Source organism: Macaca thibetana, chromosome 13 (genome assembly GCF_024542745.1).
Source record: "Macaca thibetana thibetana isolate TM-01 chromosome 13, ASM2454274v1, whole genome shotgun sequence".
Taxonomy (NCBI): Eukaryota; Metazoa; Chordata; class Mammalia; order Primates; family Cercopithecidae; genus Macaca; species Macaca thibetana.
Genome location: NC_065590.1, coordinates 65,068,484 through 65,091,547, shown reverse-complemented (window position 1 = coordinate 65,091,547; position 23,064 = coordinate 65,068,484). Strand labels below are relative to the sequence as shown.

At 53.2% G+C, this 23,064-nt stretch overlaps 1 protein-coding gene across 1 annotated transcript; it reads left to right on the top strand.

Moving 5' to 3' along the window:
• Nucleotides 1-5,579: 5,579 nt before the first annotated feature.
• On the top strand, nucleotides 5,580-15,868 carry PKDCC (protein kinase domain containing, cytoplasmic). Its single transcript, XM_050753256.1, has 7 exons — nucleotides 5,580-6,218; nucleotides 10,566-10,688; nucleotides 11,362-11,633; nucleotides 12,262-12,341; nucleotides 12,608-12,715; nucleotides 14,538-14,711; nucleotides 14,920-15,868. The coding sequence occupies exons 1-7, from the start codon at nucleotides 5,580-5,582 to the stop codon at nucleotides 15,003-15,005; spliced, it is 1,482 nt and encodes a 493-aa protein (XP_050609213.1). The 3' UTR covers nucleotides 15,006-15,868.
• The last annotated feature ends 7,196 nt before the right edge of the window (nucleotides 15,869-23,064 follow it).

Here is a 23,064-nt window from a genome sequence, read left to right as displayed (position 1 = left end):
ACCCCCTCTCCAGTCCTCAGTCCCACCCACCCCTAGCTCCTCCAATCTCAAGAAACAGTGAAGCAGGGGGACACAGCTCAGAAAGCCAGAAAAGGGACAGAAAGACTAAGTGTCACAGAGCATCTCCCTGGCTGGTGGGTGAGGCTGAGTAGCAGGAAGGCAGGAGGAATAGACACCCAGGCACAGGAAGGGGTCTGAGAGGGACACTGGGGGCCACAGACTCCGAGGCAGAGACAGAGAAGCCAGCCCAGGCATTGAGGGCTCTGAGAGCCCACAGAGCCTTTTGGTTTCTGGGTTCCAGGAGGGCCTCCCCATCTGACAGGGTCGTGGAGCTGAAATGGCTCGTATTCCCATCCTGAAACCCATGGAGGGGAACTAAGCTCTTTTCCAGAAACGGGTGGAAGCATCTCTCCTGAGCCATGGCTTCCTCTGTCTTCGTTTGACTACTTTTCTCAGGATTCAGAATTTTTTGTCTCTCTCTCTGTTTCTTCATGTTTAACTATCTCTGCACTCACGCTTGCACACTCGCTCGCGCTCTCCTCTGTCTCTGCCTCCGATAATTTTTTAGGGACTCTGCCTTGGGGCTCCCGCTCTCCAGCATGTGGGAAACCTGACCTTCATCATCTGTTTTTTATATTTTGGAAACATCAGCTTCACTTCCTACCTGAGGGAGGTGGGGGTGGAGGAGCGGCTGCCTGGCTCCACCCTTTCCCCCACTCTTTTCAGAATCAGACCCCTCCCCTACAGCCTTGCTCCTGGGAGGACAAGCTGGGGCTGTCCCTGCACTCAGACTCTGGCATCAGGAGGCTCAGCCCAGGTCCTGATTCACGGTCTTCCCTCTGAAGCTCACCACGGTGTAGGGGAAGTGGTGAGGCCTCCTGTGATGGACTACTGGTTTGCTGATTTGGGAGAAAGGGGAAATTCCAGGCACAAAAGAGCCCAGGAGGTTAAGAGATTTCACCTATGGGAAACAGGATAGAAAGTGGTTCAGGCCGGGCGCGGTGGTTCACGCCTGTAATCCCAGCACTTTGGGAGGCCAAAGTGGGCGGATCACTTGAGGTCAGGAGTTTGAGACCAGCCTGGCCAACATAGTGAAACCCTGTCTCTACTAAAAATACAAAAATTAGCCACACTTGGTGGCCTGCACCTATAATCCCAGCTACTCCAGAGGCTGAGGCACAAGAATCGCTTGAACCCGGGAGGCAGAGGTTGCAGTGAGCCAAGATCGCACCACTGCCCTGGGTAACAGAGTGAGACTCCATCTCCAAAAAAAAAAAAAAGAAAGAAAGAAAAGAAAGAAAAGAAAAAGAAAAAAAAAAAAGAAAAACAAAAGAAAGTAGTTCAACCCTGTAATTCCAACACTTTGGGAGGCTGAGGTGGGAGGATTGCTTGAGCCCAGGAGCTCAAGAACAGCCTGGGCAACATAGTGAGATCCTGTCTACACAAAAAAATACAAAAATTATCTGGGCATGGTGGCTCACACCTATAGTCCTAGCTACTTGGGAGGCTGAGGTGGGAGAATCACTTGAGCCTGGGAGGTGGAGGTTGCAAGTGAGCCAAGATCAGGCCACTGCATTCTAGTCTGGGCAACAAAGCAAGACCCAAGACCCTATCAGAAAAGAAAAGAAGGAGAGAGAGAGAGAGAGGGAGGGAGGGAGGGAGGGAGGGAGGGAGGGAGGGAAAAGAAAGAAAGAATAAAAGAGGTTCAAGTTATTTCTGTCCCCTGGCAGAGTTATACCCAAACAAGTTGTCTAAGATGTTGTCACAGATGTTTGTTTGAAATTTGTGTAAATACTAGTAGGTCACTGATTAATAAGATTGAATCCCTGATTCCGAATCCCAAGCTCTTTATGTCAAGTTTTCCAAGACCTGAGAAATGTATTTTGTACATTTCTTTTCTCCACAAAACTCTAAGAATAGACACTCAATATCCCAAGGACCTTCTGCAACAGGACCCCAGTTGCAGAAGCATTATCTCTACCTTACCACCTTCTGGGAGGCCTGGAAGCATCACTTGGCAAAGATTAAGTGGAAAGGCTAGAAGACCGTATTTCAGGAAGAGGAACTGGGAGAGAAGGCACTGATGGGAAAGCGCAGATGATGGCTGGGGCAGGAGCTAGTACAGGCACCTGGTTGGGGAGTCTGACTTTGTGTGGAGGAATGGAAAGGGGGACACAGGCCTAGGTGGGGGGCTGGGGCCAGCTCATGGAGACCTGAAGGCCAGTTCAGCTTATCCTCCCGTTTTTGAGTAGAAGAGTAATACTCCAAAAGAGGTGTCTGAGTCTTGGCCTGCAGGGAAAAAGGTGGACAATAAAGAAGGCAGCTGGGAGGCTGGAATAACCCTTCAGACAGTCTAGGATGATGCGACAGAAACATGCAGAAAAAAAGATATTGAAAAGACACTTTGAAGGAAATTTAGCATTTTGGAGTCTGGGCCATCTGCCCTCTTCCCAAGGATTAATATCCAAGTTAAGTGTTTTGAGTGGGGTAGGAGCATGGCAGAAACATACAGGCAGCAAGAAAACATAGAGCATTGGACATGTTGAGCCTTCTAGACCTCGCACAGACACTGTGGTGTGAGGACTGCCAGAAGCCCTGGGGGAGACAGGGAGGATGGCCATCCGATGGCTCCTGTATGAAGATGGCACTGAGGGCTCTGAGCTGGACACTGGCCTGCAGACTCTGACCTGTGAGGCCCAGGCTATGGGCTCCACCTGGTCTTTGAGTGCATGGGCAGACTGCAGATCAGGGGCCTGCAGTAGCATTTCATGTATTTCAATTCTTTGAAATGATTCCTCTCCCTGGGTGGCAGGAAAAAAAAAAAAAAAAAACCAAATAAGGAAAATACAGTTAAGAACTCAAGAACTGCCAATTCAGAAACTCTAATCTGCTCAAAAAGTTCAATCCCTTTCTTTCAGAAGCCAAAAATCCATTTCCATCTCAGATTGTATATGTGTGTCTGAGAGCTGGTGAGGGAGACAGTGAGTATGAGGGGGAGGCCACTGAGAGGCCTTTGTTGCTGTGTGAGCTACTGCTCCGTACTGCTCCATGGACCTGTGTGTGTTGCACGCACATTTGTGCCTGTTTCTCAGGCCCCTGTGTGCCTTGAACTTTCAAACCATAACAGAAACACTGAAGCTTGGCAAAGATATCACAGGAATAATTATCTAATTTCAGAACATGTTATTATAATACCTACATGATGTGTAACGAACTTAACAATGTTCATGTTATATTCACCTACTCTGAGCTATAGACTCACAATGCCAAGTTTTACCCTCAGAAGTTTCTCCAAGACACAAGGGCAGAGCAGGCCCCAAAGAAGGCTCTTCAGGGAATATTCCCCCACAACAGCTCCCTCACGGATTGAGATGTTTGGCTGGGTAGATGTCTATCGGGAAATTGCTGGAAGGACAGAGCCTATCTTGGGATGGCAACTGTTCCTCCCAGAATCCTCATTCCTCTCCAGAAGAGAAGACATGGAACTGATAAGGAATTAGCAGCCATATTGGGGAGACACAGACAGGCTTTTCCTGATTCAGCTGTGGGCCAGGGGGCCTCCTGATCCACCCAGCTCCCCCTTTTCCCCAGGGGCCTGAATTGAACCGGGGCTGAGTGTGAGGGGAATGTTTGCTGTTTGCTGCTGTTCCCTGTTGACTTTAGCCAGTAGCTCTGTTTACAAACCCAGGTTGGTTTTCCCAGCACAGTTAATTAGACCAAAGACATCTGGTGTAAGGCTGGGGAGGGCATCTGCTCAGAGCCTTCCCCTGACACCCTGCAGCCTGCAGCCACGGCCCAGAGCGGGATAGAACAGCTCCATCGGTACAGACCGGACTCCACCAGACCCAGCATTCTCGGAGGAATCATGGCTTCCTTCACCCTGCCTTTCCACACTTGCTAAGTCAGACTGGGCCCCAACTCCCCAAGCCATAGAGAACAAGGAAGTCCGGGCTGGACTCAGCTCTCTCCTTGGTCCTTCCATGTCCAAAGGAACAGGGCATAAATTCCGGTCCCTTTCTCATCACAGACACTGCATTCTGTAGGAACGCCAGACCTCTTCAGTGAAAATCTCCCCTTCCTGGACACACCCCCCAACCCCCTCCACCCGCCCCCCCCCCAGAAAAAAAGGCTCTGGACCCTTCTCCTCCCTGACCCCTCCCCAGCCAATCCCTGACACTATGAGGACGACAGAGATTAACCTGGCCCAGAGGGAGGCAGGAAGCTGTCCAGGAAGGTGAGAGGATCTAGGTGGGCAGTGGCAGGGCGGCGGGGAAGAGGAGAGCTGAGAGGGGGAGGGGCAGCGGCTTATCTCTCCCAGGAGGGGGGAGCTCACTCCAAACAGCTAATGCACTGGCGTGTGAAAGCCCCTCAATTAGCACTAATGATGCAATCAAGGAGGGAGGAGGAGGGACCGAAGTTCTGGTGGCGTCAGCACCAACTTACACACAAGGTACACATTCCCTTCATCGGACACAATGGCCCCTTCAGACACGCCGAGGCACACACTCCACAGACAGCCGTCCGTGGGCACAATCGCACTCTTTGCGCAAGCTACTAGCATGCACATAGTTCACGGTACGCGGCTGACCCCGTCAGACCCCAGGCATCCTGGGGGGTAGGGAGCGACTCCCAGCTGCATTTGGGGCTTTAGGGGCAAGGAAAATCAGAAACACTTAGTAAAAGGAGTTGAACAGGGCATCTCCGGCGAGTTCACGAGCATTCCTCTATGCCTAGAGCTCCTATCCCACGCGCGCTCGCAGGTGCTGGCCCGGCTGCGCCCGCCTCCCCCTCACCATCGCCCCAACGCGGAATCCGGGGCTGAGCGAGAAGCCACCACCCCCGGCCCCACCCGCGAGAGGCGGGGTCCACGCGCCTTCCCTGAGCCCAAACCGCCCCGAGGCCTCCAGTCCCAGGAGGCAGCGCTGAGATCACTCGGATCTTCGCACCCCGGACTTAGCTGCCCGTCCCCTCCGGAGCCCTTTACCCGCCGGCCTCGCCCCTTTATCTTCCTCCCACTCCGCCCGGCCGGCTCCGTTATCCACCTCCCGATCCCGTTATCCGGCCGCCCCGGCCCCGTTGTCCGCCCTCACGTTAGGCGCGGAGTCCCCGCGCGCCTCCTGGCCGCCGCCCCCTTCCCCGCGCCCCAGACGGAGCTTGGGGAACAGCGGGCAGGGCAGGGCCGGAGCCGCCTCCGCGCCGCTTCCCAGGCCGGGACGGCCGCGGGAGGAGGTCCCGCTGTCAGTCAGCGGGGAAGGCCGGGCTGGGCGGCCGGAGGGGGCGGTGCCGAGGACGGGCTCGGGCCGGGAGCTGGGAGGCGGAGGCGGAGGCGGAGGGGCGGGGGCGGGGGCGGGGGCGGGGGCGGCTCCGGGCCTTATAAGCGGCGGGGGCAGGGCGGCAGGGAGGCAAGTGTCAGGCCGATGTGTCGCCCGCGAGGGGCCGGGGTCGGGGCCGCCGGGGCCATGCGCGTGGGCTGGGCAGGGGGCCAGCGGGGCGCAGAGCGGAGCCGCCTCGGAGCCTGAGCCGCCCGGGGCCGGGGCCGGGGAGCCGCGCGGGGCCGGCCGGCCGGGGGGAGGGGAGCGATGCGGCGCCGGCGGGCGGCAGTGGCCGCGGGTTTCTGCGCCTCCTTCCTGCTGGGCTCCGTCCTCAACGTGCTCTTCGCTCCGGGCTCGGAGCCTCCGAGGCCAGGCCAGTCCCCTGAGCCTTCGCCGGCCCCGGGCCCGGGCCGTCGCGGGGGCCGCGGGGAGCTGGCCCGGCAGATCCGGGCGCGCTACGAGGAGGTGCAGCGCTATTCCCGCGGGGGCCCCGGGCCCGGCGCGGGCCGGCCGGAGCGGCGGCGCCTGATGGACCTGGCTCCGGGCGGGCCCGGCCTGCAGCGCCCCCGGCCCCCTTGGGCCCGGCCCCTGCCCGACGGCGCCCCAGGCTGGCCCCCGGCTCCTGGCCCAGGCTCCCCCGGCCCGGGCCCGCGCCTGGGCTGCGCCGCGCTTCGCAATGTGTCCGGCGCGCAGTACGTGGGCTCAGGCTACACCAAGGCCGTGTACCGGGTCCGCCTGCCCGGCGGCGCCGCGGTGGCGCTCAAGGCGGTGGACTTCAGCGGCCACGATCTGGGCAGCTGCGTGCGCGAGTTCGGGGTACGGAGGGGCTGCTATCGGCTGGCGGCCCACAAGCTGCTTAAGGAGATGGTGCTGCTGGAGCGGCTGCGGCACCCCAACGTGCTGCAGGTACGAGGGTGGGGACGCGGGAGTGACGGTGTTGGCTGGGAGTGCCCAAGACCTTGTCAGCCTGGCTGGAAGATAAACCCTTGATCTGGAGTGCCAGTGACTGCGCCCAGGCTAAGCTAGACGCAGAAGCCGGACCATGGCGCTTCCCACTGCACCACCCTGCTTCTCGCTTCTGGGTGGGCGTCCCTTTACCGAAGAACTCCTGGGCTTCTCCGCTTCCACACATCTCTTAAAGACAGACCAGGACAGAGGCTCCCAAAACTCAGGGGTGGGGCAGTCCATTAGGGCTTAGGACTGTACTTTGGGCTGGAGTTAGGAGGTTGAACACCAGGGATATTACCCCAAGCCAAAATGACCCTAAGCCAAGACACTTGAGTCAGAATTACAACTGCGTGATAAAGTCCCCCTTCTTGATGGAACTTCTCTCAACTTCCAGTGATTTGTCTGGTTTTGAAAATGAAACGGGACAGCAACGGGGTTGGGAAGGGCTGGAAAGAGACCAAGTGTCAGCCTTGATTCCCATAGAATTTCCCCACCCACCCACCCCCAGCGCCACCCCAGAAGACACTGGAAGGGGGCTGGGGGAGCAGGCTAGAAAAAGGGAACACAGCCCTTCCCAGAAGTGAACCAAGGGTTCCCCAGACCTTAAAAGTGGGTCCTTGAGCCCCTGGAGAAGCCTCAAGGTCTCAGCTCAGTGGACAGACTGGCGGCCTGAGGATCTAAATGTCACACTGTCTGAGTGTATATAAATAGCCAAGAGGCTGGAAGGTTGAGAAGGCCAAATGCCCAGGTTCCTACTCAATGGGACTCTGCCTCGCCCGTTCGCTGGAGACACAGAGGAGAGCTGAAACCCCCACCTTGTCCCCTCAAGCTAGACTTAGAGTGGGCCTCTCACAGTCCCAGCACTGCCCTTATACTACGTCCTCTCTTTCAGGTCTCCCTCCATCCTAAGATTCGACAGACTATTCCCTTTGCACATATCTGAGCAAACTGAGAGGGGAATCCCTGACCGCTGTTGGCCCGGTGAACAGGGGTGTGTGCAGCCTCCCCAGCGGATGAATCTTGCACACACCTTCCACCTCCCAGCCCACTCAAACTAACCTTTCTGCACCCGGCAGAAATGACCGGAAACCCAGGAGTCCCTCTTTCCTTTCCTCAGGAGTGAGATGGCGCCCCAGCCCTGGAGGGAGATGGGTGGGCATCGAAGAGTAGGAGAGATTGGCCGAAAAGCTGTTTATACTCCTGTTGGCTCCCAGTCTCGCCCTCCTCCATTGTATTCCCCCACCCTGGTCAGACAGTTGTGACCAGGCCCTGGGCCCCAAGCTGGTCTCGGGAGCTCGGGCAGAACCAACAGTTGCCTGTGGTGAAGCCCGGCTGCACAGCTCACACTGTGTCTGCAGCTTCAGGGAGTGAGCCCCTGGTTACGTGGCCATTCTGACTGGGAGGATCTTGTACTCTTTGCTTCCCAGGGACTCTTGGGAACTTTTTGGAAACTCTAGGGTGTCAGCCAGATCCTGAGGGAGTGGAGAGATCTTGAGTGACTTAGCAGGACATAAAGTCTTAGTTACTTGACTCAAGACCGCTCTGCCTTCAGACGAGTTTGATGTTTGATGTGCTTTCCTATCTTTTAAGAAACGTCTCCCTCACTCTTCCTGCCAGCCCAAACTTCCTAACAAGCATTCAACTAACGCCCCACGCATATATCACAGGACAGTCCTCCTCTGAAATGTCAGGCCCCCAGCCCAATTCTGAAGGCACCAAAGAACAAATTACAACACAATAGTTTTCACCCTTCCCTCACCAAACCAAGACCAGGGTTGTCTGGGGTTGGCTGTGTGACTCCTTATTGTAGAGTCCCAGACTCTACAATAAGAGTTAGTGGCCCCAGGGCACAGGGTTGCTAAGGGAGAGAGGGTCACAGGTCCTTTCTACCCAGGAAAAGTGAAAAGTGAAAAGTGGGGGGCCCTTTAGTGTGAGTTTAGGGACTGCTTTGAGGGTGGCTCTCCTCCATTCATCTTCTGACCGCCAGCTGTCTTTGCTGGCAGGGAAGCCTACAGTGGGGTCTTCCTGGCCAGGAGGCTTCAGGGCAGGTGTACAGGGAACTAGAAATAATGCTGCTTTAATACCTCTGAGTCATTTAAAATTTCAAAACCATTTGACTGTTTGCTGAACTGGGGAGGAGTCAGAGAACATTTCTAGAGTTCCTAGTGGTGCAGGCCCACCACCCTTCCTCTCTGAGCAGTGCAGAGTTGGTGCTGTGGATTCTAATAGAAAATGCCCAGGCTAGCAGGCCCCACTCTGCACCTCCCAGGGCTTTCTCTGGTCATGGGGATTGCCTGGGCGAGATCTTTCCATCCATCCCGCCCCTGACACACGCGCACACACACTCCCTCACGTGACTGACTCCTCTATAGCCCAGGGCCAAAGGGCACAAGGGTCTTCCCTCCCCTCAATCTCTCCCCACCTCTCCCGTGTCATCCTGGGGCCCCCAGGCCTGCCTGGGCCCAGATTCTGACCCTGCTAAAGTATATTTCTTCTCCCAACCGAACAAAAGATGTGACTGAAATGCTCAGCCTCACGCTTCCTGGGGGGGTTAATGGTGTCTTTTTATTTTTTCCTGAGGGGTGTTGATTAATACCTCGTTAACAGCGCATTTAACGACCTCCGGGTGTTTAATAACCTTCAGAAGTTTCCCACAAAGGCTCAGACTCTGGGCAAGAAAATGAGAACCAGGCCCCAGGGCTGTTCCCCTTACCTTCCCCCCACCCCACCAGGATCTGGGGCCTCCCTGGACTGATGGGAAGGGGGTGGAGAGAGAAGAGGGTGCCTGGAGCTGCCCTGGCCCCCCAAGTCACAGCCCGAGAGTGAGGCCTTCCCCCATGCCAGCAGGATGACGGAGAGCTGAGGGGGCACTCCTGGGGCGGAAAGAGGACATGTGAGGACCTAGAGTGGCTCTGGGGAGGGTGTGAACGATGGTATGAGGGTGACAGTGCACAGGGATATCCAGGCCATGGGCTCAGCATCCCCACCCCTCCACTGCATAGTTCTCCTCTCCCCCAGTCGGGCCTGGACAACTCGGCCTTCGTGTTTCTACCTCACAGGGTGCTGGTGGTTTTGAGCACCATACGAGTCTCTAGCTGCTGTGGAGTATGCTGGAAGAGCCAGGGAGAGGCCTGAGGATGCTGTTTAGGTGGTAGTGACAGTCAGACTGTGCTCCCCAGAAGTCCCTGGGCAGTGCAGAGCTTCTCCCCACGTGATATCGAGTGGGCAGTTCCCTGTGAGGGTAACCCCAAAAGAACTGATCTTCCAGGAGGAATCATCACTCACTACCAACCCCACTGATACACATCACTCATATGCAAAACATACCCCGGCATGTGCCCTTAGGTACCTTGTTCTTATCACCACTTGTTACCAATCTGAGGGAACTTGCTTTTCCTCCCTCAAGACCCACACAGAGAAAACTGAAGCTGCCAGAAGGTAGAAATGGTGAGGGATACAGATTGGAGGAGGGGAGGAGGGATAATGCCCAACCGTATGCTGGCTTGTGTTTTAGCAAACAGCATCCTTAGAAAAAACAGATTGTGGCCGGGCACAGTGGCTCACGCCTGTAATCCCAGCACTTTGGAAGGCCAAGGCAGGCAGATCACTTGAGGTCAGGAGTTTGAGACCAGCCTGGCCAACATAGTGAAACCCTGTCTCTACTAAAAATACAAAAATTAGCTGGGCATAGTGGCAAGTGCCTGTAATCCCAGCTACTCGGGAGGCTGAGGCAAGAGAATTGATTGAACCCAGGAGGTGGAGCAGAGCTGAGATCATGCCACTGCACTCCAGCCTGGGCAACAGAGCGAGGCTCTCTCAAAAAACAAAAACAAAAAAAGACAGAAAGAAAGAAAAACAAGTTGTAGAATCCGAGTGGCACAAATTCACATCTTAGCTCCTGCACTGATGGGCTGTGCCACCTTATGCAAGCAACTTAACCTCTCTGAGTCAGCCTCCTCACCTGAAGTTGGAGATAATAATAGTACCTACCGTGCCCATTATAAGAATTGAGTTATGCACATAGAGCAATTTAGCAGGGTGCCTGGCACGTGGTTAACTCCCAGTGGCCAGACCTGCCCATTTACCTGAGTCGGAAGGGGTGAGGGACTGGCTTGATGAGTAGGAAGTCTGACTACAGGAAAGAGAGGGCATGCTTCCCAGGCAACGCTGCATTCTCTTCTGGCCTGAGCTGAAGCAAAGGCCTAGGGATGGTGGGGGGAGAGAGAGGGGGAACCTGACAGTCCAGCCCTTCCCTGTCCCCACCCCCACCCTGTGACCTAATGACCTGCCCTCGGCTTTCCCCAGCTCTATGGCTACTGCTACCAGGACAGCGAGGACATCCCAGACACCCTGACCACCATCACGGAGCTGGGCGCCCCTGTAGAAATGATCCAGCTGCTGCAAACTTCCTGGGAGGATCGATTCCGAGTGAGCTTAGAGGAGGGCTCGGGCCCTGGGCTCCTTGCTAGGATGGTTCTCCCTTAGAAGGCCAGCCCTCCAGAGCAGCCCCCACTCCTCCTCCACCCAGGGAGAGGGAGGGGAAGAAGGCGCACAGGCTGACTCAGCCACCGGCCAAAGTGTTCAAAAAAGAAGGAAGGCATAGAGGATCCCGACCTTCTGTGCTCTTGCCCTCCTCACCCTTCCTTGTGCCCGTGTACACACTAGCTTGTGGGGGCTGGCACCTTAAAGAGGGGAGCACTCACACACTCACACTCAGCCTGACCGTGGGAGGGCCAGTGTCCTAGAACGAGGAAAGACCTTAATACCATGTTGACCCTCCCGCTACTTCCATACACTAAACTAAAACTACATTCAGGATGCAACTTCAGGGAAGAGATGCATTACCCCCAGACCCTCGCTGCTGCCGTTTCCCACCCACTCCATATCATTTGCAGGGTCAGGCCAGCTGAGAGTTAATAGGAACTCACTGGCCTCCTCTCTAAGGCTGCTGACCTTGGCCTTTGTGGAGCACTGGGACCTACAGAAGAGAAGTGCCAACCCCCACAAGCAAAGTTCAGATTCCACAAGGAGGGCGCCCTCGAGTCCCACAGACCCCCATCCAGGAGAAAGGCAGTGAGCAGTCTTTTCTTCTGCACCTCAGATCTGCCTGAGCCTGGGCCGCCTCCTCCACCACCTGGCCCACTCCCCACTGGGCTCCGTCACTCTGCTGGACTTCCGCCCGCGGCAGTTTGTGCTGGTGGATGGGGAGCTCAAGGTGACAGACCTGGATGACGCACGTGTGGAGGAGACGCCGTGTGCAGGCAGTGCTGACTGCATACTCGAATTTCCGGCCAGGAACTTCACCCTGCCCTGCTCAGCCCACGGCTGGTGCGAGGGCATGAACGAGAAGCGGAACCTCTATAATGCCTACAGGTGACCTCCACCCCCGATTCAGGAACTCCATCGAAGGAGAATGGGCCAGGAGGGCATGGCAGGAAGAGAGGCAACGTGGAGGCCAGCTGGGCAGGGAGACTCAGCCTTGACCAGAGTGAGGGAAGGCTTCTACCCTGTCCAGAAGGGAACATTCAGGCTTCTGATGGGGAGGCTAAAAATAGCTCCAAGGAGAATCTGTGTTAGGGGGTGGCAGCTGGAAGCTTCTTAAAATAGTGTTGGACTCGGAGCCTAGGGCTGCTGGAACTGGCACTTTTCCCTTCCCACCCAGGCCCTTGTGCTCTGGGAAATTCCTCACTGGGCCCCAGCCATGGGGCTGCTCTGACACCGGGGGTCAGTCAGGGGATGATGTGGGGCTGGGAGGTGGGCAAGTCCTGGGAAGGGATGGGAACCAGGCCCCTGGTTTCGGTTAGTGTGAAGTTAGGTGTGGTCTTAGCATGCGCCCAGCCCCCTCCCCCGAGGCTGAGTAGACTTCACAGCAGCCTGCCTGGTTGCTAAGCCTGAGGGATCCGGCTCCCTGGCCAGGTTAGCGTTTACCCCAGGTTGGAATAGAAGAAGGATGTGTCTCCAAAGGCTGGATCCCTGAGCCACTGGTTTCTCTCTGCCACAGGTTTTTCTTCACATACCTCCTGCCTCACAGTGCCCCGCCTTCACTGCGTCCTCTGCTGGACAGCATTGTCAACGCCACAGGTGAGCTCTCCAGGGCCCATCTGCTTCCAGGCACCTTCCCCCTGCGCACCCCCCCAGCAAAAGTGGGGAGAAAAATAACCCAGGGCAGCAGGGGGTCCAGAAACCATCACTTCCTAAGGTGGCATTCTGCTGCAACCTCCCCACTCCCCAACCTTCTGTTCACTGGGGCACAGGCTCTGGAGGCAGAGCCAGGAGCAGCTGGCTGCTGACTTCAGGGAGGAGTGGGAGCCCCAGGCCTCCTGTCTTAGCCACACTGCACTCTGCAGGAGAGCTCGCCTGGGGGGTGGACGAGACCCTGGCCCAGCTGGAGAAGGTGCTGCACCTGTATCGGAGCGGGCAGTATCTGCAGCACTCCACGGCAAGCAGCAGTACTGGTGAGTGGCCCCAACCTGATCCACAGGGAAGCGAGAAACAGGTGGGAGGGTGAATGACCCTGCCCAATTAGGCTAAGTGGCCTATTTCTCTGTAACCCTTTCTCTGGTTACCCTTGTCTCCAAAGGCCACTCTAGGGGCTCACATAGAATCGTGGAGGGGCTGACATGGAGTAATCTGAGGTTCCATCTCTAGCTGAGCTAGAGCAACTATAATTCTGCCTTCAACCTGGGGGTAGACACTGACACCCTACTCTGGATGGCTCCAAACCCTATCATGTACTGGCTATGTGACTTTGAGCAAGTTACCCCTTGAACCTCACTTTCCTCATCTGTGAATTGGGTTCACCATTACCCACCTCACCAAATTCTTATGGGAATTAAATGTCAGGTGAAATGTGTGAAAGCAATTAGTGCAGTTCCTATGACACGGCTGGAACACAGTATATGTTTGCTTCCCTTTCCTTCCTCTAATCTCCGGGGGCTAGAAGGACACTGGATGTTAGGGGAGGCACACACGGAAACCAGCCAGGAAGCTCCAAGGGCAGGGGGAGAATTCTGGCCACTGGTTTCAGGCTGTGGTCCTTCTGCTGAAGCCCTGGGGTTTAGCTGGGGTTGGCAGGGGTTGAGGGGTGAGCAGCCTCCATATTCAAGGAGCTCTGGCTAGTCTTAGGGGTGGGGGAGCCCTGTTAGCCCTGTAAATAAAGTTTAACGAGGTGAACAATGGCTGGCTCTGTCCCTGAGGATGCCGTTTATGGGGCTGTAAATCACAGTCAGCCCTGGACTTTGGTCTAGTCCCTGGTAGAAGGAGGCAGGAGGGCGGGGTGGCCAGAGGCCCAGGGCTTCTGCATTATCAGCCCAGAGCTGGGGCTCTCCAGGCAGTAGGAAAGACAGGAGCAAACAAGAGGCCAGCAGCCGAGCAGCTCACTGGATTGTGAGTTTTCAGAGCTTCTGAGGCTCTCTCTGTAGAATGAGATCTCAGATTTTTCCCTCCAGCCCCGTCCCCACTCTAGCCATGGATTTTTTGCATTTTAGTCCATTTGCATGCCTCTTAACTTCAAAAACCCCTGACTCCCTTCCATCCCAGGCCCTTCTGAGGAACTTGCCTAACTTCTCTCCCCAAGGCCAGGAGAAAATGTGAATGAAGGTTGCTCTGAACCCTTGCAGGCCACACTGGGTGCTGGTTAGAAGTGCAGATTCTCAGTTCCACCCCAGACCTACAGAATCAAAATCTCCATTTGGTGGGGCATGGTGGCTCACACCTGTAATCCCAGCACTTCGGGAAGCTGAGATGGGAGGATCCCTTGAGCCCAGGATTTCAAGGCTGCAGGGAGCTATGATTGTGTCACTGCACTCTAGTCTGGGCAACAGAGTGAGACCCCATCAAAAAAAAAAAAAAGAATCTGCATTTTAACAAGAGTCCTTGGTGGGATTCACGTGCACATTGAAGTTTGAGAAGCCTTGGCTCTGTCTAAAATGTCCTGACCTCAGCAATTCGCCTAGACAGCTGGGACTCCATGGGTCCCTGTATATGTCTGTCCCCCTTGCATGTGCCTGCTATCTTGTACTGCCTGACCCAGCTATGTGCCCTTCGATTTGGGAGATATGTATCTCCTGAAAACCAAGTCTGTGCTTTGTCTTTTTTGATGAATCAGCCCAGTTTCAACAGTGGTAGCTGCCTTCATCTCCATGCTAGAGGGTTGGGCTGGACTTTAGCTTTGACCTAGGTGATGAGTCTTGCTGCCCTTTTCAGAAAGTGACACATCCCTGGGCATTCAAACCTGGGCATACAGAGTTCTCATTTTACTCCATCCCCAACCCACAGAGTACCAGCGCATCCCAGACAGCACCATCCCCCAGGAGGACTACCGCTGCTGGCCATCCTACCACCATGGGGGCTGCCTCCTTTCAGTGTTCAACCTGGCAGAGGCTGTGGATGTCTGTGAGAGCCATGCCCAGTGTCGGGCCTTTGTGGTCACCAACCAGACCACCTGGACAGGTGAGCCAGTGGGAGAAGCCCTTCTAAGGGAGATGGCAGGACCTCTCTGGAGGTTGATAGATAGTGATTGCCCGTCGTAAGTCAGGGGGGGTGCTGAGATGATGAGAGAGAGGTATACGTGTCTTCAAGGCAGTCAAATTAGGGAGAATGGCCCTGCATCCAGGAAGAGAAACATCCAGCCCTGTTACCTCTCACCTCTGCCCCCCAGGTCGGCAGCTGGTCTTTTTCAAGACTGGATGGAGCCAAGTGGTCCCTGATCCCAACAAGACCACATATGTGAAGGCCTCAGGCTGACCTGTCTGAGGGCTCGGCTGACCAGCTGACTATCCTCAGCAGCAGGGCTTGCCTGTGGAGGGAGTGACTTGCACTGGCAGCGCTGCATGTCACCTGGGAACCCCTGCAGACAAAGCTGACATCCCAGACAGACCGATGTGACCAGGACAAACGTGCAATAATGCCAAATGTTAAAATGTGAGTTTACCAGCCTAGCTATGGGACTGCTGGCTCCTAGTCCAGGAATCTTGGGGGGATGACTGCCTCTCCAACCCTCTGGGCTGCAAGCAAGCTCAGGCTAGTCTCCCCAGTGGGGGCTGTGTCCCTCCCTGGGACAGTTCCGTGAGCAGCCCCGTCACTGTGTTCAGTAGTGTGAGAATGTAGCTAAAGCCCCTGCTGCTGCTGCTGCTGCTGCTGCTGCTGCTGCTGCTGCTGCTGCACTTGCCACGGCAGGCGGGGGGCTGCGTGGGGACAATCCATCTCTGAGTGTTCTCTCAGCTGAGGTCTGGACAGGAGACTTGGCGGGGGAAGCTCCAGGATGTGGGTGATTCTGTACCTGGGGAGGCTATCTCTGACCTCCCGACAGGGGGCAGGCACTCCCAGGCCAGCCCAGGGGTCAGGGGCCGAGGTGCACACCTCAGCATGAGCCAAGACTGGGGTCGGGGAGCAGGTGCGGTTTGAGCCAGGACCTGGGGTGGGGGTGGGGCCGGGGCCTTTCTGCCTCATTTGCTTTCAATGAAAGCCGCAAAGCAGCCAAAACCAGGCTCTCCCCCTTCCTGGAGTTTGAATATCCAGAATCTTTTGTACTTCTTGTTCATTAAATTGTTTATTTTTGTAAAAAAAATAAAATAAAATTAGTTAATAAAATGATGTTTCACAGCAAACTCTTCCCCAGCAACAGTTTCTTAGGTTGTGACTTCTTGGTCCTCAGTTATGTCCTTGGTATATGTTTGTGGGGATGCGTGTGTCACGGGAAGATGAGTGAAATCTCAGCAGCAAACCCTGAAGTCATCACAAAGTGTTTTCAGGCTCTGCTCCCACCCATGGTGCCCACCTCCCACTGGGCCCTCCACATCATGTCCCCAAAAAAGACATGGGGACTCCCTTTTCCCCCAAGGAAGTTCTCATTTTTACAGACCAGCTTCTTAAGTATGAAGCCCTAACCCAGTGGAGTAATGTCCTCATGGTGGGATGTCAGCCATGAAGGGGTCACCAGGGGTACTCGAACGACCTGCAGGTGGGTCAGCTTTACCTCTGCACAGGGTTGGACCTGGCCTGCGCCCACCACAAGGTCACGGGCACTAAGCTTTTCTGAGTCTTTCTCTGAACATGAAATATATGAACAGTCAGAAGAAAGGAGGGTCTGTGGAAAGACCAGCTTCCATTTTGTCGATTGTAGGAGGGAAGGTCTAGCCAGTCTGTATCGAAGCCCAGAGCAAAAACAAGGACCTGCGGGTTCGGGATCACACGGAGGCCAGAGAGCCCCGCCATGAATGCAGGGCTTCTGACTTGAAACCCACATCTTCTCTCCTATACACCATTCTACTTCTAGAATATTCTGGATGGACGCAAACCTTTGGAGGCTTTAAAAAGAATCACCAAACTTTAACCTGATTTCTCCTCAACAGATGTGGTTGGTGTAATTTCTCACATAACAAGATGTCCCTTTAGTTCGAGGTGATTGAGAGCCGTATTAGCTCTGGAGTGCTCGTCACAGTTGTCACTCTGACCCTCAGGGTTGCAGCTTGCCACTGCCATCCCCAGCCCACACGCCCCACATCTTGCCTCTGGTGTTGGGCTTGGTGATTGTGGGTGGAGGGGAAAGGCAGAGCCTCCACAAAGCCTCACACCATGACAATGCAGCCAAATCCTGCCATACTCACCACCCTCAGACTATCCTTATCCCTTGAAGGAGGACCTCAGCTTCCATCGCCCTGGGACCTCTTTCCCTAGCTGAACTCACTCCATGCAACATGCGTAGCCCACCCCACGCGATCCAGTACTGGACTTTACACAATCCTCTATTACCCTCCAACTGTCATACGGTCTATGGGGCTCTGAGGGCCGGAGGAACCACATCCACCAAGGAGGCACAAGGCAGGACCAGAAGTGATGAGAAACTGAGGGGAGCGGACTGGGCCAGGAAGTGTGCGAGGGCTGCATAGTCCAGAGAGACCAAGGACCCAGTAATAAGCAGAGAGGCCTGTAGGACCTAGGAACCACAGGACTCTGGGGAAAAAGACCAAAGTGAACCAAGCACTGCCTTCCCGGCTTCGAGAGATTTCCAGACGAGGGGTTCACCAGCCCCTGGAGAGGGACAGAGGGAAATAATACTTCCAGAGGGCCAGGCTCTGGCCTCAGCAAGGTACAAAATTATTCCAATTTTACAGCCCTGAAAACTGAAGCCCAGGTAACAGCTGCTAAGTGTTTGAGCGAGCATTCTAATCCAGCCTCCCTCCAAGCCTGCGCTCTGGCCGGTAATACTAAGTGCTGTGTCCAATAAGGGACCCGTTGCAGCAGAAAGAGTGTGAGTTAGAGTTAGGGAAGCGCCTCCTTCCTGTGAGTGTGTAACAAACGGAAATGGAGGTCCTGCAAGTCATAACATCTTTTTAGAAAGACTCACGCACAGTGGCTGAAGGGGATGGTAGACGGCTTCTTCCTTAGTGAGTGAGCCTTGTCCCAAAACCTATTTCTGGGGGCAAAAATGGCCTGATTCAGTCCTGCAGAGTGAAGAGAAGGGCATTTACAACTGGGAATGGAGAAAGGATGGAGTGCCAGAAAGAAAGAGGAGGTAAAGGAAAGCCTAAAGCAAAATCATTCCTCTCCCGGACGACCTTTCACAAGGAGCCACCTATTTCATCTAGAAACACACACCACCTCCCCTTCCACCCACCAAGCCCACGTTCTTCCTACTCCACGGCAATGCTAGTGATACCCAGGTGCAGTGAACGGAAAAAATACATTCACCCAACTGAAGCCTCAGGTGACAGTCGCCAGAGGAGGGAAGGCAAGGGTGGGGATTGGGAAAGGATCCCCCAGTTGCGTTCCTGAATTGAGGAAGCAATGCAGGAGGGCAGTGTGACCTAGTGGTTCCCCGTGAGGCTCTGGAGCCAGCCAGAGCTGGGCAGGAGTCCCAGACGGTTCTGTTTTTTGCTCAGTGTGATCTGGTTCATGACAACCTCCCTCAGCCTCCATTTCCCCATCTGCAAATTTCAGATGAATAATCTGCTTCACAGCAGCCTTACAGAAACTGAGTAAAATCCTGCCTTAGCCAGGGTCAGCAAACAGTACATGCTTAGGAAATGCTGGCTGATGCTGTCATTGTTATTATTTATTAGCGAGCTGAGCCCTCAGTGTTATCCATGGCCTGGCCTGGAAAAACATCCAGGTCAACTGCGGGGGACCAAGGCACGAGCTGGAGTGCCCACCTCTTGGCTCTGCAGCGCCCCCTCTGCCCCGCCCCACCCTCCCGCCATAGGGAATAGGGCCTTCAACTGGGGGAGGTGGGGCCCGGCTCTCTGGGTCAGTGCCCTGGGAGTTCAGTGTGTGGTAGACAGAAGGAGGAAGAGGATTAACATGAAAGCAGAAAATGGGATTAGGAGGCCTTAGGATAATGTGCCCACCCACCCCCGATCCATGACAACAGCTTCTTGCTTGCACGCCGAGGCTTCTGGAGCCTGGAGCATCTAAGACTTGGTTGCCCCTGCTCCTGAGGGCAGAGCCAGGAAAGGAGACTTGGACTCTGAGCGTGAAACTACTCAGTTCACTAGGAAGAGGGGCGGGGCTGTAGCTGGCTGCAGGGCAGGCCTGCGTGACTTTCTGTGCACTTTCTCATTTAATCCTTACGGCAACTCTGAGAGGTGGGTGATGGCCCAGAAAGGTGAAAAGCCGGGATCCAAGCCTAGGCTGTTACCCCCAAAAGCCTGTGTTCCTTTCCCTCCACCCAGGAGCACACCTATGTATTGCCCTAAACCTACAGGAGCAATGATCCACTCACACCTGCCACCTCCCCTGCATCATCCGCAAGAGTGAGGATGTCCCAGGGACCCTGACCTTAAAGGACCCCTTTGAGGTCTGTGTGAAGAACGTTTATGTTTCTCTGTTCACCCCTTCGTGAACCCCAGCCAAGGCTACCCCCTGAGGTGGACAAAGTGCCACATCATTCCCACCTACGGGAAGGAGATAGACCAAGATATTTCTAATAATTGCCTCTTAAGCTCTAGAGGATCCCTACAGCTGTGTTTGGGGGAAGTTCCTTCTCCCACTCTCATTCCAGCCAAGGGCCCTGTCAGCCTCCTTTTTTCAGCATTTTAATGGCTTGTTGTCCTGGTCCATCCTACCCAGCCCTAGGCCCTCTGGCCTCATTCCAGCTCCAGAAAGCCTCTCCCAGGATTCAGCAAAAAGAATTTCTCCCTCTATCATTCAAGGTCCCAATAGGAAACAGCACGGTGTGCATAAGACACATTTACGAATGCGTATGTCCAGGGGAACCCCAAAGGATACCTATGACCTGAGCCAGTGGCAGCCAAGCTATTTCCATCTCTATCCCCCACCAAAGGAAGGGAGTGAGAGCTATTACCAGAACTCAGAACCTGGAAGAAGAACCCAGGAGTCATGTAGATTTGGCACTTGAAGAAGTGAGCAAAGGACCCCACCATACAGGGTGACCTCACAAGGTGGGACATACACTCTCACCACACATTCCCTCCTCACTCCTTCAGTCTCCTGCTGAGCTCCCCATTGGCCAAACCCAACTTGAAGGCAGAGGGCTAAGGAACTCAATGTGGTCACCTAAAAGCTGGTCAGTAGCACCCCACCTCACCTCACATCTTTGGGATTTTGTTTGGCTTGAGGGGAAGGCAAGAGAAGACTCTTGTTCCCAGTTCCATCCTTAGATATTCAGCAATTTGTTGTTGTTTGAATGAAGTCACACTTTGGGCCCAATTCTTCAGCAAGTCCCTCACAGCATGCATTCTCAACAGAGCCACCATCATTCCCAAGGAGACAACACTTGGTTCTTGGGAGATGAAAAATCTTAGATATTACAATGACTTATGGCCCTGCAAAGGGCCACAGGACATAAACAGAAATGCAATATTCCATGTTATTAAAACTTCATGGAAGGTGGTGGCAACTGGGGGAAAAGTAGGTTAAAAAAAGTACTTGGTGGGGGTGGGGGAATAATAATGGAAAACAGGTTGAGAAGCACTGGATTATATTGACCCAAAATCTTTCCTTGGGCTGTAGCTGACAGCTTTAAATCTCTTGTCCTCAAAGGTGCAGCTTATACTATTATTTTCTAAACTGGTATATATTATGTATTCACTATTATTTTCTAAACTGATATATATGATGTATTTACTTGTATTCTCTTTACACATCTCATAAAAACAAAGTGCAGGCTGGGTGCGGTGGCTCATGCCTGTAGTCTCAGCACTTTGGGAGGCCGAGGCGGGCAGATCACTTGAGTTCAGGAGTTCGAGGCCAGCCTGGCCAACATGATGAAACCCCATGTCTACTAAAAATACAAAATTAACTGGCATGGTGGCAGGCACCTCGGGAGGCTGAGGCAGGAGAATCACTTGAACTCTGGAGGCAGAGGTTGCAGTGAGATCTTGCCATTGCACTCCAGCCTCACCAAAAAGAGCAAAACTCAGTCTCAAAAAAAAAAGTGCAATTCGAATGCTTTACTCAACCTGACCTTGCCCATGGGGAACATCTTCAGCCATTCTTGAGCCCCCTGTATCTTCCTGCATCTCACAGCCTTTTGCTGGTATTTTCCTACTTGGAAGAGCTCAAGGTCATTGGCAAGCCAGAAGATTTCAATGTACACTCATTCTTCTCTCAACTGATCAAGCCACAAAATAGTTCTTGGACACTAGTCACTCTAATGAATCCAGAAATATCAGCTATGCTCTGCCTTTCAGGAGCCCACTAAGTCACTGGAGATGTCACAATTCAAGGTGATATGTGATCAATGACTATATAGCGATGGGGATGATTTCCACATGTGACTTGTGAAAGTAAAGGGCTTGATAGTCACATCTCAAATCACTAAGGGCCGGTTAACCTGGTCCCCCTAAGAGCATCGATTCCCCAGCAGGAGCCCCACAGTTCACATTTTTCCATCCAGATAAAGCCTTGTTTATCCTTACTCTTTATTTCTTATCTCTAAGCCAGTTCCCTATTTGTCGCCGACATTCTCCCCATTCCCATGGTGACTCAACTCCTTTAACACGCTTTGGTGTGGCGCCTCTCAGAGGATGCTTGAAAGTGTAAGGAGATTGTGTCTCCTGTTTCCCCCTTATCCGCACACTTACTTGACCCTTCAAAAACTCTAGTAGATTAGGGAAGCATGATTTTGCCTTACCAGAGACAGGCTGCCTTTCCACAGGAGGTGGAGCTTTCTCAAGCGCCCCGTAATCCTGCCCTTAGAGGTTCTGTCAGCTTGCCTGGCATCGAAACTAAACTCTCGCGCCATTTCCCAGAGAACCCTCTGGTGCCTTCATTTCTTCAGCACGAGGGTTAGTCTCAAGAAAAGGCTCTCATTTTGTCCTATGCTTCCATGATGTCAATCTTCTTATTTATTGGCAGCAGCCTGGGCTAGGGGGTGGCAGGGGGTGCAGAGAGGGGATACAAAACAAAATATACAGCGTGCTTTATTTTCCATTGCTTGGAGATTTCAGGCACTGTAATTCATCTGAACTTGTGCAGAAGATAATAGTATGGTTATCTGTATCACATTTCATTTTATGACATATCACCTTGTTTACACCACTCTTTGGGTTGTATATGGGATATAGATTACCTTTAAACGCTCTGGTTTTGTTTAGTCCTTTTATTCTGCCATCAATAAAAAGTTTTAAAGGCAACCATTGTTCTAAGAAATGACTATTGTACTTAGGGCACAAAGATACTTTAATTGAGAAAGACAGATTATCTTGTACCTTGGCCTCCCGTATCTTATTGAAGCAGGCTTTGATGCTGTGCGGAGTCTTCTGACTCCATCGTTGAGCTATGCAGCATTCTGCAGTTATTAAGAGCAAATGAGTTTCTTCTTTAAACACAGACCTCTGCTTAGCACATTTAGTACTATTTGACTTGGGTCTCAAGATAGTGCTATTCCCGGAATGGACTTCGCATGCCGAATTTTTTTAGAAATTACCCACAATCCTATCACATATGCTGAAGTGACCTTTTTTTTCCTATAGGCTCTCCAACAATGTGCTGAGATGAAGAGATTTCTACAGGGCACTTTTGGGTTAGGAACTTACAGGTTAACTCTTTAATGCTCAAGTCTTTATGTAATCCATTCAAGCTGCTTCTGAAAATATATTCTTAGCAAATAATTCAAAATACGAAAAGATTCAAATGCACACAGATGCTCCTTGCAACATTATTTAGAATAACAAAAATGAGAATTGTTTGGCAATATGAGAAAATGTATAAATTATAGTGTTAAATGAAAAAGCAGTATGCAAACCAATGTATTCGACTATGTAAAAATAAATTTTTTTAATTTATATATAAGTGCACGGTGGCTCACACCTATAATCCCAGCACTTTGGGTGGCTGAGGCTTGCGGATCACTTGAGGCCAGGCGTTTACGACTAGCCTGGCCAACATGGTGAAACCCTGTTTCTATGAAAAATACAAAAAAATCTAGCTGGGAATGGTGGCATGCACCTGTAATTCTAGCTAGGAGGCTGAGGCATGAGAATCACTTGAACCAGGGAAGCAGAGGTTACAATGATCTGAGATGTGCCACTGCACTCCAGCCTGGGTGACAGAGTGAGACTCTGTCTCAAAGAAAAAAAAAAGAGACTCCCCCATCTCAAAAAAAAAAATGTGGAAAAGACTGGAAGGAAATACACAAAAATCCATAATTTTGCAAGGATGACAAAGGTATTTTTCTTTATTGTCCAATTTTTATACATGCTGTGTGTGGTTTTTTTTTTTTTTTTTTTTTGGTATTTTTGAGATGGAGTTTCATTCTTGTTGCTCAGGATGCAGTGCAATGGCACAATCACGGCTCACTGCAACCTCTGCCTCCAGGTTCAAGGGATTCTCCTGCCTCAGC

Coding starts and splice junctions, on each gene's coding strand:
- PKDCC (XM_050753256.1), top strand. CDS start 5,580: ATGCGGCGCCGGCGGGCGGCAGTGGCCGCGGGTTTCTGCGCCTCCTTC. Junction 10,689..11,361: donor CCTGGGAGGATCGATTCCGA/GTGAGCTTAGAG, acceptor TCTGCACCTCAG/ATCTGCCTGAGCCTGGGCCG. Junction 14,712..14,919: donor CAACCAGACCACCTGGACAG/GTGAGCCAGTGG, acceptor TCTGCCCCCCAG/GTCGGCAGCTGGTCTTTTTC.